Consider the following 15052-nt stretch of genomic DNA (forward strand, 5'->3'; position numbering starts at 1 on the left):
CCAACCTAAGTTTGTTTAAATATATTTTGTATTCGACTACAACGAATAGTGGAATACAAGAAATCAATATTTCTCAAATTTAAAACTGAACTAATTTCACAATTATTTTAGAACAGGTTAATTCGTATGTATGCAGTTTTAAATCGACATTAGAAGCTTTTCCTCAAGATGGTGATATCGGCACTCAGGAACTCCCTGGACGTGTTATAACGCCCAGGCCACAGTATTACAATTTTTCCTACAGTAGAGCAACGAATGTATTTTCGCATAGCAACGGAGGGGAACTCGCGGGGGGTCAAGTGACGCGGGCCACGTACCACAAACATGCTTAGTTTGTGGTACCGAGCGCGAAAGAAAGTCATCGTGTTTTTAGTAAAGTTACTATGTATACTGACGTAATTTAATACTTAGGTACATATTCTATAATGGTGCGCTCAAACTGTTAATCTACATTTAATTTAGATTATTATTTGAAATACTAAGTAATGTAGAATTTAAATCACATTCATTCATGTTGTCTTTAGATTTTAAGATTTTCTTATCAGTGTTCAATTTTAATGTAGTTAAATTTTATAAGAGACAATAATTAAGAACATTCAAAAATAAAGTGTCACGTATTTTTTTTTAAACGACGAATGACGAAAAACGACGTAATCGCGGACGAAGTCGCGGGCAACAGCTAGTATTAAAATAAAAATTAAAACTTGACTGCTAATTTATGTATATAGCCTACGTCACTACCGCCACTAACATAATAATTCAGATGATTGCAATGAAACCTCACATCTCAAAATCGTTCAACGGTTTATACCTACTGCAGGGCGTGTCAAAGAAATATTATACATACATAAACTCGAAAAACATAACCCTCTTTTTTCCGTAGTCGGGGAAAAATTTGGGAAATTTTTGAATATCCGGTAACATTACACGCACACAGAAGCACCGTGTACGTACAGTGCAGATGCGAAATGACAGCACACATAGCTTTATTGAAAATGACGATAAATCATTCGGTTTAGTTCGGCAACGCTCCATCTGTCTTTTATTTTGTAATCTAAGACCGTGACTGACCAATATCAAGAGTGGATATCTATTATTATAATTTGTATTCTATATTAATTATTATTATTCTAAATGCGATGAGGTTGTTAATATTAACGTAAAAATATGAAATAAAATTTAATGTACCTGTACCTATATTAGTGCAAAATTGAAAATGATATTGAGATTGTTGTTTTTCTTTTTCTACAATGGAGAAATTCAATTAAATAATTAAGAAGAGAATCGCAAAGCTGTCAATATGGGAAAAGTTTATATATAGATATTTAATATTGTTTATTTTTTTGAGCTTGAGTTTAATTAGTAAAAACAATAACAATCACTTTACTGCAAGATCGAATGTTGGGTTATAATTATTTTAGCATTAGTATTTAGTTTATATCGGTAGGTATTATATCATTTGTGGATAATATTGTTTTCTAGCATAACTATGAAGGCTAAGTATGAATGTATAATATTATACAGTACTATTTTATCTACAAAAAACATCATGATCGCTATGTCAAACTAAATAAGATTAGTATAAAATTATAAACTCTAATATTCATAAAATTCATATCAAATTGCTAAATATGCCAACAATTTTTTATTAAAATTTACTTCGATAAATTCTTTATGAACATTAATAAATGTCTGACATCAATATAAATAATTACATTAAATTAAATTCAAATTAAACTACCATTAGGGTTTATTTATAATAATGTAGAGCGTTATCATTTCAAAATTATTTGAATTCACATAAGGGGTTTCTATTTGATTTACTATCAGTATGAAGCCGATTAAAGTCGTGTATTATATACACACTACATAAAAAAAATATATGTATTATCTGTTAATGAGAATAACCACTATTTTCATCTCTTAGTGTAAAATTGGTGAAACATCATTAATTGTCTTCTATGGAAGGAAAACTTGATTGATTTCGTAATTTATATGGCTTAAGTCACATGGTTCCAATTATAGTTTACTTTTCGTTTTTCTAATACAACGTAGTGCCAGTATATAACCATAAATAAATGAGCTGTGTCAAGACGTAGCTACAGTCTCCAATGTGCGGGTAACGAGTCGTAGGGCGCGGTAATACCTGCATGGATGGGCGCTGCAATTTGAAAGTTACATAGATTGTCTGCTCCCACTTTTAGTAATCAGGCTAAGTGAATATGAAACTTGTTAAAATTCATATATAATAATATGAAATTGTATCATAAATTTGCTTGAAATAAAAGGCTTCTTCGTTAGAAGTCTACTGACTTATCGGTTTGTTTACAATTTTACTAGACAATAAATAGATATTTTATAATTTTAAAATATGTTTAAAGGACTTCGTTTCACTTTGATTTTCATATATAAAATATATTTTTTTTCGCAGAAGCGCAGTTCAAGACAATCAATACACACGAGTAGCTGATTACTATGCAGGGAAATCTGTTTTTATTACTGGAGCGACGGGGTTCCTTGGAAAAGTATAATTTAATTATATCTCTACTATTCATTTTTAGATTGATAATAGCATTTTACAAAACACCCTTTTTTCTAAATATATTCATCGCTCGCCTTGAATTTTAAAGAATTTTTTTCGGTGCGTGTAGTAAATTTTAAATTAAAACTTTTTAGAGCTACCTCCATAGTCTGCACCCACAGTCTGCACCTTTCTTTATTAAAAAAAAAAAATTTCATTCAATTGCAGTTGTTCATAGAGCGTCTCCTGTATAATTGTAAGGACATCGAAACAATTTACATCTTGATAAGATCCAAGAAAGGGGAAGGCGTTGAGAAAAGACTACAGAATATTTTTGATGTACCGGTAAGATTTATACAGGGTGTAATCGTTAAGTGTGCACAAGCGATTATTCCGTAATTATTGCAGATAACAAAAAACTTTAAACGGTTATCGAAAGTACGTAACCTAATGAGTAAAATGGCCATACATTTTTTTAAAAATAAAACGAGAAATATCCAAAAATGTTACATTAAACGCTCCCATACATTTGATGTCCCATACATTTTGTATTCATAGCAGATTTTCGAAATGCCGTCCTCATTGTGCAATACAATTAAAGTTAAAGTAAAAAAATTAAGTAATTAATTAATTAATTATTTATTAATTTTTTTAATTAAGTTAGTTTTAGTTAATTATTGTTATTTAAATTAGTTATGCTATTTAAAGTTTCTAAATGAACTTCTCTTCAAATTTGCGAAGTAATTAAAGTATAAAACCAAAAAAAGAAAGAGAAAGCTAAAATCTTTCATATTCAATGTACATGGGATATTCATATCTCATACAAAATGTATGGGAGGGTTTAAATATTTTTTTTTTGATATTGCTCGTTTTATTTTTAAAAATTTATTATAGCCATTTTACTCATTAGGTTAAGTACTTTCGATATCAGTTTAAAGTTTTTTGTTATCTGTAATACTTTGCTGTAATAGTTACGGAAAAATCGCCTGTGCACACTTAACGATTACACCCTGTATAAAATATGCACCGTTTTGAAATATAATATATCGATACTTACCCATTTTTATTTCGTGTCTCTGATAATTAGAAAAAATAAATTTAATTATATACCAATAAATATTTAATTTTATATCGAATAGAAAATGATTGTATTTATTTGCGTTATATTTATTCTTTAAAAAACTTACAAGATAACAAAGATAATAAATAATAAATAATTATTACGGGCATAAGCCCGTAGAGACTAGGGACTAGAGACTTTGCCGCGCTTTGACTTTAGACATTGTCAAAAAAGCGCGGCAAATTGAATTTTTTTGAAGACTTTGAAATAAACTTTTTAAGATGATAGTATTTAAATAAAGGAGATTATTATAAACGTGTATATTTCAATTTTGATTCTCATATCTATTTGTTTACAGATATTTGAAAAATTAAAAGAAGTGAGACCAAATGACCTAAAAAAAGTTATTGCGGTTGAAGGAGACGTAACTTCGCCTGGATTAGGTATTAAAGATAAAGATGAACAGAAATTGATTGATCAGGTAAAATTATAATTAAAATAAATAGCATTTCAAAAATGTAATTTAGTAAATACAATTAATTAAGTACTTAGTTACTACAATAATGAAATAATTATTTCCAAAAGATAAGTACGAAAAATTTATTTACTCGAACAGAAATATTTAGATACCTAAATCTGGTTTATAAATAAGATCAAAGCATTCCATTCATTCAATTTTGAATTTATATGCGATTATTTAATATTTTATGTTGCCTATAGCTTATTGGAAGGCAAATTATATTAGCGTCGTGACACAAAATTCAATAGGCGGCCCAATTTATTCCATCGAAAGGTTTCCTTTAGCAGTTTTTTTCATTAATAAAAATATGGGACGATCTATTTTAGTATGTTTTACATTCAATACATAAAATAAAAATAGGTACGGTATTGAAATAGGTCGTTATGCATTTATTTAGAACTTTATTTTAATACTAGCCGCGCCCCGCGGTTTCACACGCGTGGCTCCGCTCCTTAGCGTGATGATATCCTTCCTCGATAAGTGGGCTATCTAACACCGAAATAATTTTTCAAATCGGACCAGTAGTTCCTGAGTTGTTCAAACAAACAAACAAACACTTCAGCTTTATTATAATATTAAAGTATAGATAAAGACTGAACTGCTGAGCTTTTTTAGATGAGCTTTTAATGAACCCTACTTGAAAGTATGTGACACTAAGAAAATAAAAATATTTTTTTCTAGATTCAATGTCGAAGTTCTGAGATAATAAAATAAAATAGTGCAGGAAAACATAAAATGCATCTGAAATTAGAAATTTTTAGGATTTGGCGAAGGATAATATCTCACAACCTAATCTATCTCGATATCTAAAAATATAATAAATGCAAAAGTAACTGTCTGTCTGTCTCTTCGTCACGCCTAAACCACTGAACCGGTTTGAATGAAATTTCGTACATTAGAGCAGGCTCCAAGGAGATGTTCGTTTGCAAAAATAGCGGACCTAAATTTGACTTCTGATATATATTGTATAGGTCCCAGACATCCTATAGACAGATGTTGCCAACCAGTTTTGTGGTCCCCCTGCCCGCACCCCGGTAATTAAATATGGCATACAAAGAAAAAAATAAAAATTTCCAAAACATGCCGTGTGGGGTATCAAATGAAAGAGCTTATTGAGTAGATCACGAATATATAGCATACTATATACATTTCTTACACTTTCTCTAAGATTTTTTAGAAAATTTACGAAAATGGTCCATTTTTGAGTTAACTTTAAACACGGCATGTTTTGGAAATTTTTATTTTTTTCTTTGTATGCCATATTTAATTACCGGGGTGCGGGCAGGGGGACCACAAAACTGGTTGGCAACATCTGTCTATAGGATGTCTGGGATCTATACAATATATATCAGAAGTCAGATTTAGGTCCGCTATTTTTGCAAACGAAACTCCACTGAGAGTCCGGTCTACATAGATAGCTTTAGAATGTCAAGTTGAAAAATGAAAATGACATAGGATAGGTTTTACTTGGATATGTCACCATAACGAGGGCTATGGGTTTACTTTGAACTATGCGGGAAAAGCCGCGGGCACAAGGCTAGTATAAATATATGACTCTTACATAAAAATCACGTTATTTTGAAAAAAGTGCTATAAGTATAGTTACTTATATTTTGTAATCTTCATTATTTTAGGTTTCCGTAGTTTTTCATTCTGCGGCTACAGTTCGCTTTGCGGATCCTTTCAAAACTGTTATGACTGTTAATTTTGAAGGGACCAGGAAAGTCATGGACTTAGCTAAGAATATGAAAAAGTTGGATGTAAGTAATATTTATTTTTTAATTTAATACTACGTCATAAAATATGCAAGTAGCAACCTTCTTAAAAAAACTTGTAAGTAATAAAAGTGTAGTTTTCATTGATTTTCACTTGAGAACCGTCGACCATATTTTGAATTTAATAAAAATCACCATCATTTAAAAATTAATATTCACACATTTTTTACATAACTTTTTTTCATAATTCAAAATGTATATTAACGATTTTTTTGCACCTTACAAATTATATCTATTATATATTTCCTCAAAAACATAGAGTAAGGTTAGTTACCTGTTACCAAGACGTATTAATTGGTTAATTGGTTATCTAGAAATAAGATCTTAATCACCTTAATTATTAAGTATTACACAGAAAAGTGTAATCAGCAAAAAAGGAAAGAAATGTTTATCAAATTGCAATCTTTCCTCGACGCTATAACAACGTCATCAAAATTACTTTATGTGACGGTTTCTATTTAGGCATGATTTGTTTAGATTTTTTAAATTTATAGCATGAATTTTCTATATACCTATTTTAATTATATAGCATTAATTTTATAAGCCATATTTTTTGCATTAAGCTATTGCATAGCTTCTATCGCGGGCTTTGAGCACGGGGACCGAATCGAGAAATCTGAAATTCCGTAACGAAAAAAACCTCACGCTCCCCACTCAGTTTAAAAAACTACGAAACCAGTTTTAATATTCCTAAAACAAAATCTTTCGTTGTTATGCAGCTGTCAGTAAACGCAATTGAAGATTACGAGATAAAATTTCATATCAAAACCCTGGGGGAACATTTAGAAGCAAAAAAATATTCAGAATATATAAAAAAATATATACAAATAATAATAATAATAATTGGACGGTGCGAGGTGCGTCAGAACATTAGGCTTAAACGTTGTTTATGTATAATGGTATGACAGGTGAATTCGTATTTGTAAACACTCGAACTCGACGTTCGAGGTGTAAAATTACCTTACAGAATGCCGAATTCATACTATAAACGTCAAAAGTACTCACTTAGCACAGTTCGCCTCGTCGCCGCTCTCGACGATGTGGCGCCACTAGTACTGTCGAGTTTTACAGAATACAAAATCGAAAACTCACCGCGGATTCCGCGTTCGAGTTTTTATAATAACCTTACAGAATAGCACTGCAGCTACTTACTTACAGCTTTTTCAGACATTTGCATATATTTCTACTGCATTTTCAAATGCGCCAAGAGTTGCCATCGATGAGAAAATTTATCCGCCGATTAAAAATTTGGACGAAGTATCACATTTCATACAAAAATATGGTACTGATGAGGAGAAGATTGGGGAATTTATAGGTAAGTATGTACCTATGTAATTAAAAATAATCATACATTATCATAAAGATGCAACTTTTAATTATGTTGTTAAGTTAGAAATAATTCATACGACTTAGAAAAGACTAAAATAATTTTAAATAAATCAAGATAGGTACATAAGAAATATTTTGAAGGGAAATAAACGAAAAAGAATACACTATAGACTCTAGAGATATTACAAGGTTTTTTTATATTCTATGACTTCATTTAAATAAATCGGTAATATGTAAATATCATTAACATTTTTACATTCGAAGTGTAAATTGAATATAGTACCTATTGAATTAAAAATAAAAATGCATTCCTAAAAGAAGCGGAAAATATTAATGACGCTTTAAGCGCGTCACACACGGTGAAGATACTATATTTAATGTTAAGATACTGTAATATAAAACGTTATAGTATCTTAAGGTATCCGGTATCAGCGTTCTGACCATCATTTTTCTTTTTGTCATTGCGTACTAAGACCCCTGTAGAACGGCCATCCTGTTACAAATGACCCACAACTTCACCGTGTGTGACGCGCTTAATCGATGGGTATTTTTAAGCTCTGATAAAATGATCCGTCCTAAAAATTCATGATAAGGGACTAAAAAATAACAAAATAATAATCTTCAGTATTGAATTATTATAATAATCATGACGTATGGCGGAGAGTATTAAATCAAATTATAGACTACTATTCGTCTAAATACTGAAGCATATTAAAAAAAAATGTGTGCGTGTACTTGTGTACACATGTAAGAAGTGAAACTTCTTTATGACCTTATTTTTCAAAACATAATTTACATTTAAATTAGTATTAATTCAAATTATAGACTACTATTCGTCTAAATACTGAAGCATATTAAAAAAAATGTGTGCGTATAATTGTGTACACACGTAAGAAGTGAAACTTCTTTATGACCTTATTTTTCAAAACATAATTTACTATATGCAACTTTACAGAAATACAATAAAAGATGGCACGTAACAGAAAAATGTCACGCGTAACGAAATGTTACACTAAATTTTTTTCCAACCTCGATAAAGAAGTTTCACTTCAAAAAAAAAAATAACTCGATAAATGAAGTATCTCTCGGTATCAAAATTACATACAGATTCTCACATACGGTGATACGGATGTCACAGAACTTTTTAAACCATTTTTTTAATATCTTTAAATAACATAAAGACTTAACATATAAGTTATAAAAATACTATATTTTCTCAATATATTGTATCAATTTGATACACAAAAAGTGCAGCAACAATTACAGCAGCAGCTTAAAAATAATGCTCGTTATTTTTTGGTACTTCACAATTTTATGTAAAGGAACAAATTCAATTACAATAATTATAATAAAATATAAGCTAAAAACATGTTTTCGTGTACCAAAACAACGTTATCCTATAGCCCATCGAATCTCAGTTCATTAATAATTTCTTATCAATTTCCGTTCATTATTCGCTATCTCAGATAAAGTTCAAACACATTAATTATTATCAGGCACCTGTGTATAGCCAATGAAAAACAAATCTGGATTTTTAATAATTAAAAAAATAACTAGGAAAATGGCACTAAAATTTAACAGGAGCTTTTAGTTTTAAAACTGTGTGCCTATTATGGCGTATTTTTTACGATATATCGTTAGCAAACGAGCTAAACAAACAAATGTGAAATCAATATCATAAAGTTTCAAAACGTATGTTATGATAAAGATTTTTTAAGATTTTTCACTATCGTTATACAGGTGTCCCACTGTTGGTATACTAAGCTCAAAGGAGGTTATAGTTTTGTATACGCTGAGCACGTAAAAAATACTTATAAAATTCTAGACGCATTTTTTTTTCAAATAGATGAATTCTTAAAACTCTTTGTGTACACCCCTGTCAAGCAACCCGCCCAACTTTGCCACCAGCACGTGAGCTATCGTTTAAGATTATGTTTTCATAGACAAAATTGCTCACATTGGAGAAGCCGTATATGCCAGCTGCGCGAAGCTAGAGAAGAAAACATGAATTTTCAGAAAAAAATTAGCAAAAAATTTTTGACGAAATTTTGTTGATTAAGTATTTTTTACGTAGTCAATGTATGCAAAACTACAAATCCCTTCACGCTTAGTATACCAATAGATCGACACCCTGTATATAAAAGAGAAATGGAATATAACCTACATGTCCAATGAATTGATTAAAGCTGGCAGCTTCCATTTATTAAATTCAGGAGCACACAGTATTTCAGTGTCGCAGATTATATAAAAAATGTTTCTGGATTGTAATTTTTATGTGTGTACCGTGTATACCTACTGTAATTTTATAAAAAATACCTTCGCTCCTGCATCGGGTTTAAAACCTAGTACTAATCTAGTAAAATAAATATTAAATATAGTAGTGAAGTCCCATGTTCCCTAGTGGGGTAAGGGGCAGATGCATTATACATCTGTTTCACTGATGGATTTTCTTTAGGGACAAGTAGGTGATCAGCCATCTGTGTGCTGCCAGACCGAAACATTTTTTTTTCTTCGTCTCCACCGGGAATCGAACCCAGGACCCCTCGATTCTACGCTCACGCGTCAACCACTGTACTGATTTCAGGCGATCATTCAAATACATACGCTCTCTCGAAGGTACTTAGTGAACATCTCGTGAATGAGTATCGAGGGAAGATGCCTTCCATCATCATAAGACCTTCCGTTGGTAAGTATTTATTTATTACTAGCTTACCACCCGCGGCTTCGCCCGCTTTGTCTTAAACCTTATAAATTATATACTAAAACCTTCCTCTTGAATCACTCTATCTATTAAAAAAAAACCGCAACAAAATCCGTTGCGTAGTTTTAAAGGTTTAAGCATACAAAGGGACATAGGGACATAGGGACAGAGAAAGCGACTTTGTTTTAGATATACTATGTAGTGATTTATTGTACATTTGGTTTTATCTTAGGTTTTGAAAGAATCACATGTTCTTACAGTATCTCTATATAAATAAAATTCTCGTGTCGCAGTGTTAGTGACCATACTCCTCCGAAACGGCTGTACTGATTCTCATTTGTATTCCTATTGGGTAGAAATGCTTGTTAATAAAAATTATGAATGAAATAGACAGTAGCAGCTACATTTAATTTTAATTAGGATATAGACATTGAATAATAATTTTCGAAAATAATACGATTTATTTCATTAAAAATTCACGTTTTTCTACTAAATCTGTCTGAATTAATTTACATACATTCTTTTAAAATTCATATCTTTTAAATATTTAATTAATTAACTTTGTTTTTACAAAAACCTGTACTTATTCTTATAACATCATGTATTATGTATGTATGTTTCGAATGATTATTATAGTGGGACCCATACTACATGAGCCTTTAAAGGGCTGGACTGACAACTGGGTGGCGTCTACTGCTACGTTCAGTAACGTGGCCAGGGGACTGATTTCAATGCAATACGGCAGTCGGGACACAGTGTGTGATATCATTCCCGTGGACTACGTCACTAACTTCGCTATAGTCGCTGCTGCTAGAGGCAAAATGTAGGTATTCTTTTGTTTCATGTTTAATTTGGAAAAAAACTTTATTATTAAAATTGAAATAGTTAAGCTTTTTGTTGATTATTTATGTTCAATTGTATGATAATAAGGTTTTTATGAGTCTGTAAATATTTTGTCTTTTTGTGCTAGAAAAATGATAATAAATAATGACACAGCGTTTGCAGGACTGATGATGTCTTGGTCTACAATATTTGCACCAGTTCACAGAATCCCATCACATGGCGTCGTGCATCTGATTTGTTTCTGGAAGAAAGTAGAAAACATGGATTTTGTAAGTATACTAATATGTCTCAACACAATATGAAACTATTTAATAAAACTTTATATAATGTTGCAAAATAATTTAGATACAAGTTGTGACACCAATTGTCTTAATAGCATATTATTTATTTTTGTTATAGCTAGTAATCCAGCGCATAATATATAATCGATATATAACTAAATATTTATTTCAGGTAAAAGAAAAGCACATAATATTTCATTCAGTATGTCACCAGTTACGATTGAAATTGTGACTTTATTTAGGAACACAATCCCCTGCCTGGTTGCTGACGTGGGACTGATTGCCAGGGGAAAGAAGCCATGGTATGTATGAAGTACCTATATAATATAGGGGCTGAATATATTACATCAAATATGTACCCGGTTTTACCACATGCTTATCCCTGATAGGCTATTTAACGCTTAGGCGCATATTTTCATATAAAATGTATAACTTTTAACTGAAAGGTAAGTAAAACACATCATATCCACGAGTTGTGTATGCTACGAAATATGAAAAATCGTTTTTATCAATAAAAGGGTGCTTAATATTAAGAGCTTTTATTTAACAGTGTAGTTTTCTATGCCAAATATATTTAATTAATTTATCGTAATCCAGTCGCAATAGCAATCAAATAAATAACATTTCATTTTGATCACACATCAAAATGAAATGTTTCAATGATTTCTGCTGCATCCATACTAATTTTATTATATAATTATAAATGCGAAAGTAACTCTGTCTGTCTGTCTGTTACTCAATCACGCCTTAACTACTAAACCAATTTGCATGAAATTTGGTATAGAGATATTTTGATACCCGAGAAAGGACATAGGCTACTTTTTACCCCGGGACATAGGATAGGATTTATCTCGGAAATTCCACGGGAACGGGAACTATGCGGGTTTTGCTTTGACTGCGCGGGCGAAGCCGCGGGCGGAAAGCTAGTTCCACATATAAACCGCAATTACGAATGTTCGTGGCAATCGAGTACACCGCAACATTTACATTTTGGTTATACCGTATACGAGTAAATTCAAAGTCATTATTAATGTGGAATTAGTTTTAGTGAATATAGAAGATATTTAGGGATAATAAATACTTGATAGAAATAAAAAACTGGCTTAAAATAATTGAAGTGAAATTTCTTTATCGGGGTTGGAATAAAATTTAATGTAACAGTTTTTCGTTACGCGTGACATTTTTCCGTTACGCGCCATCTTTTTCTTATCCCTACCACGCGTGATTCGACTTATTTCTGTAAATTTGCATATTAGTTAATTATTTTTTGAAAAATAAGGACATAAAGAAGTTTCACTTCTTACATGTGTACACTTAGTACACGCACACATTTTTTGATAATACTTTAATAGAACCAAAAAATCGAAATATCGAAAAAAGTTCTTTGTGATCAAATGTTTTATTTTTTTATTATTATTAGGATGTATAAATGCAGTATTTTTTTGCAGTGTGGGAAAGTGATGGTGCTATAATTATAGCTCTGTCACTTTCCCACACATACCGAAAATAATACTGCTTTAAGATATCATGGTAACAAGTGATACTTCTTTAGGCGCGTTGAGAGTAAAATTTCAAGGTCGCGTCATGGCACTACCGTCACGTCATAGAGTAAGGATTTTGATATCTTTAAATTAAAGAAGTTTCACTTCTGACATTTGTGCTCAACGCGCTCTGTTTTCTAATTTATACCATATTTTTCTTTCAGGAATACGAAAGAACACCTCCGCGCTATATGGCTTCGTAATTTACTAATTCCATTTTCAGTAGCATCTTGGTATATTAAATGTAATAAAGCGTTATCTGTAATATCATCTCTTGATGATTACGACAAAAAGACATTCCCATGTGATCCTAATTCTATTAAATGGAGGGAATATTTGCCTATTTATTGTAGGGGCGTGAAAGAGTACCTTTTGAAAGATAAATGTAAATAACTAAGTTTTTGATTCGTTTTAGGTTAGTTTCAAGCATCTGTGTGTGGCTTCGGGTTCGCCCGGGTAGGTTCTTTATGACAGTTTAAAATTCTTTTACAGTAATTATGTTAATCGAAGATTGTGTAACTTTGATTCATATTAAAGATTTATAAGAGAAAACTGTTGATTTTACTATTCCCCGTAATTTAACTTTTGCACTCCAAAGAACCTTCTGATTGCTCTAATAAAAAATAAGAATAAATCGATTTGGTTGATCCTTTCTCGACTTTGAGGTTAGCAACAAATTTATCGATTCACTTTTATATAAATAGGTAGTATTAGTCCTGTCTGCTCCTTTTTTCATTTTATATTTCATTTTGCACGCCTCATAAGGGAAGCGTTGAGGTGGGTACTACTGTCACTTCGCGCAAAACATCTGATTTTTCAAACTTAAAATGTCTTTATGTATCATACATTGCACTTGTAAGATAATACATACACACACATATTAAGAAAAAACACTATTTTTAACATTCATGATATTTTTGATGTCATTTTTGTTATTTAAACTAGTTAAAAAACAGTTTAAAAAAGTTCTGTCTTGGACGTCCGTGTGTCTGTATGTGCGGAGGATTTTCTTGTTAACACGATAGCGACCGAAATACTTTACTAATCGAGTCTTTTTTTTTCTCTTACGCTTGAGTATGCTCAGGAATAGAACCCTTTCATTTTTCAGGGTCTGATTCGATGTGGTTTAATTGTTATTAAATAAACAAAAAAAAATATCGACTGTTCTCCATAATTTTAGTATATCTATATATTATATTCTTTATTTTATTTTTTTTTTTTTATATTTATAGTGTACTCAAAATTCACCATTATAAACTCGATTCTTTATACTATAAGCCAAGGTTTAAAAAAATAAGTTGGTAGTCAGTCCCTTAAACCTGCGCAGTTTCACATCTAGGTGGGGCCACAAGAAAAATAGCTCAATTATTACGGTACCGCTTTCTTTACTTTTCCAACTGTTTTATTTTATTTCTTTTTTATATTTATAGTGTACTCTTTATAAATAATCAATTTTATTGTAAAGGATGAGATTATGAGGCGTGCACTTTTGGATTTTCCAAACTATTTTGGATTTAACCCAGCCTAAAATAATAATTTTTAGCACCAACAATTGAAACCTTTCTGCTAAAATATGATATTTATAGAGATGAATGAGCTGAGACAAAGTCGAAATTATTTTCTTTTGTGGACATTGTTTAGTTTCATGCTACTAAGAGCAAAACTTTTCCATTAATCTAACTGCACAATACATAATAATTAGATAATTAGGTACTAAAAAAAATAATTAACTATAGAATTAATTAAATGCGTTGCGTCGTACGTTTTCTTTTGTTCAATCGACTGACACGTTTATTGTATATCTCATCTATTATCTACCTCAATAATTCAGTTAACTGCAAATTAAAATATAAATATTGACATTATTAAAATGTTTTCAAAATTATTTTGTAACCAAGTACTTACTTATACTTAGTACTTTTACGTACTTATTTATACTTAAGTATATGTTGTTCATGTATAAATGTTTAATGTGTTATGAGATCGATGTTATTCTTTAAAAGATTTTAAAATAAACATTTCGAAAAAGAATATTTTAAGTCTTTTATTAAATAATACAATTTTATAGCAACAATACGATATTTGAAGACAATATTTTATGAGGATCATCCACTTCACAAAATATGATATAATATTTCCTCTATCATGTCCTGATCCTATCATTAGTAAAGGAAAACTTAATAATATATAAACTAGCTTTCCGCCCGCGGCTTCGCCCGCGTTGTCAAAGAAAAACCCTTATAGTTTCCGTTCCCTTGGGATTTCCGGGATAAAACCTGTCCTGTGTCCTTCATCAGGTCTCAAGCTATCTCGGAATCAAATTTGAAGTTAATCTCAAAAAGTACTGCATGAGTACTTTTTGACACTATAAACCCAGACATACATACTGCAGACAAACAGAGAAAAATTCTAAAAACTGTATTTTTGGCTTCGGTATCTATTGTATTAAAAAATATTCAATGTACAGTTTTGATTTTACTA

General features: G+C 30.8%; 1 protein-coding gene across 1 annotated transcript; it reads left to right on the forward strand.

Moving 5' to 3' along the window:
- The first annotated feature begins 1489 nt into the window (after nt 1-1489).
- On the forward strand, nt 1490-13154 carry LOC123693634 (putative fatty acyl-CoA reductase CG5065). Its single transcript, XM_045638820.1, has 11 exons — nt 1490-1500; nt 2432-2525; nt 2750-2866; nt 3940-4062; nt 5736-5861; nt 7044-7191; nt 9790-9891; nt 10543-10729; nt 10903-11018; nt 11203-11332; nt 12736-13154. Exons 1-11 carry the CDS (start codon nt 1490-1492, stop codon nt 12962-12964), a joined length of 1383 nt encoding a protein of 460 aa, XP_045494776.1. The 3' UTR covers nt 12965-13154.
- The last annotated feature ends 1898 nt before the right edge of the window (nt 13155-15052 follow it).

Source organism: Colias croceus, chromosome 8, assembly GCF_905220415.1.
Source record: "Colias croceus chromosome 8, ilColCroc2.1".
NCBI classification, from domain to species: domain Eukaryota; kingdom Metazoa; phylum Arthropoda; class Insecta; order Lepidoptera; family Pieridae; genus Colias; species Colias croceus.

Bases quoted from the DNA above. Each gene is read 5' to 3' on its own strand.
- LOC123693634 (XM_045638820.1), top strand. The intron at 5,862-7,043 runs GTAAGTAATATT...CAGCTTTTTCAG, and splicing joins AGAATATGAAAAAGTTGGAT to ACATTTGCATATATTTCTAC. The intron at 7,192-9,789 runs GTAAGTATGTAC...TACTGATTTCAG, and splicing joins GAAGATTGGGGAATTTATAG to GCGATCATTCAAATACATAC.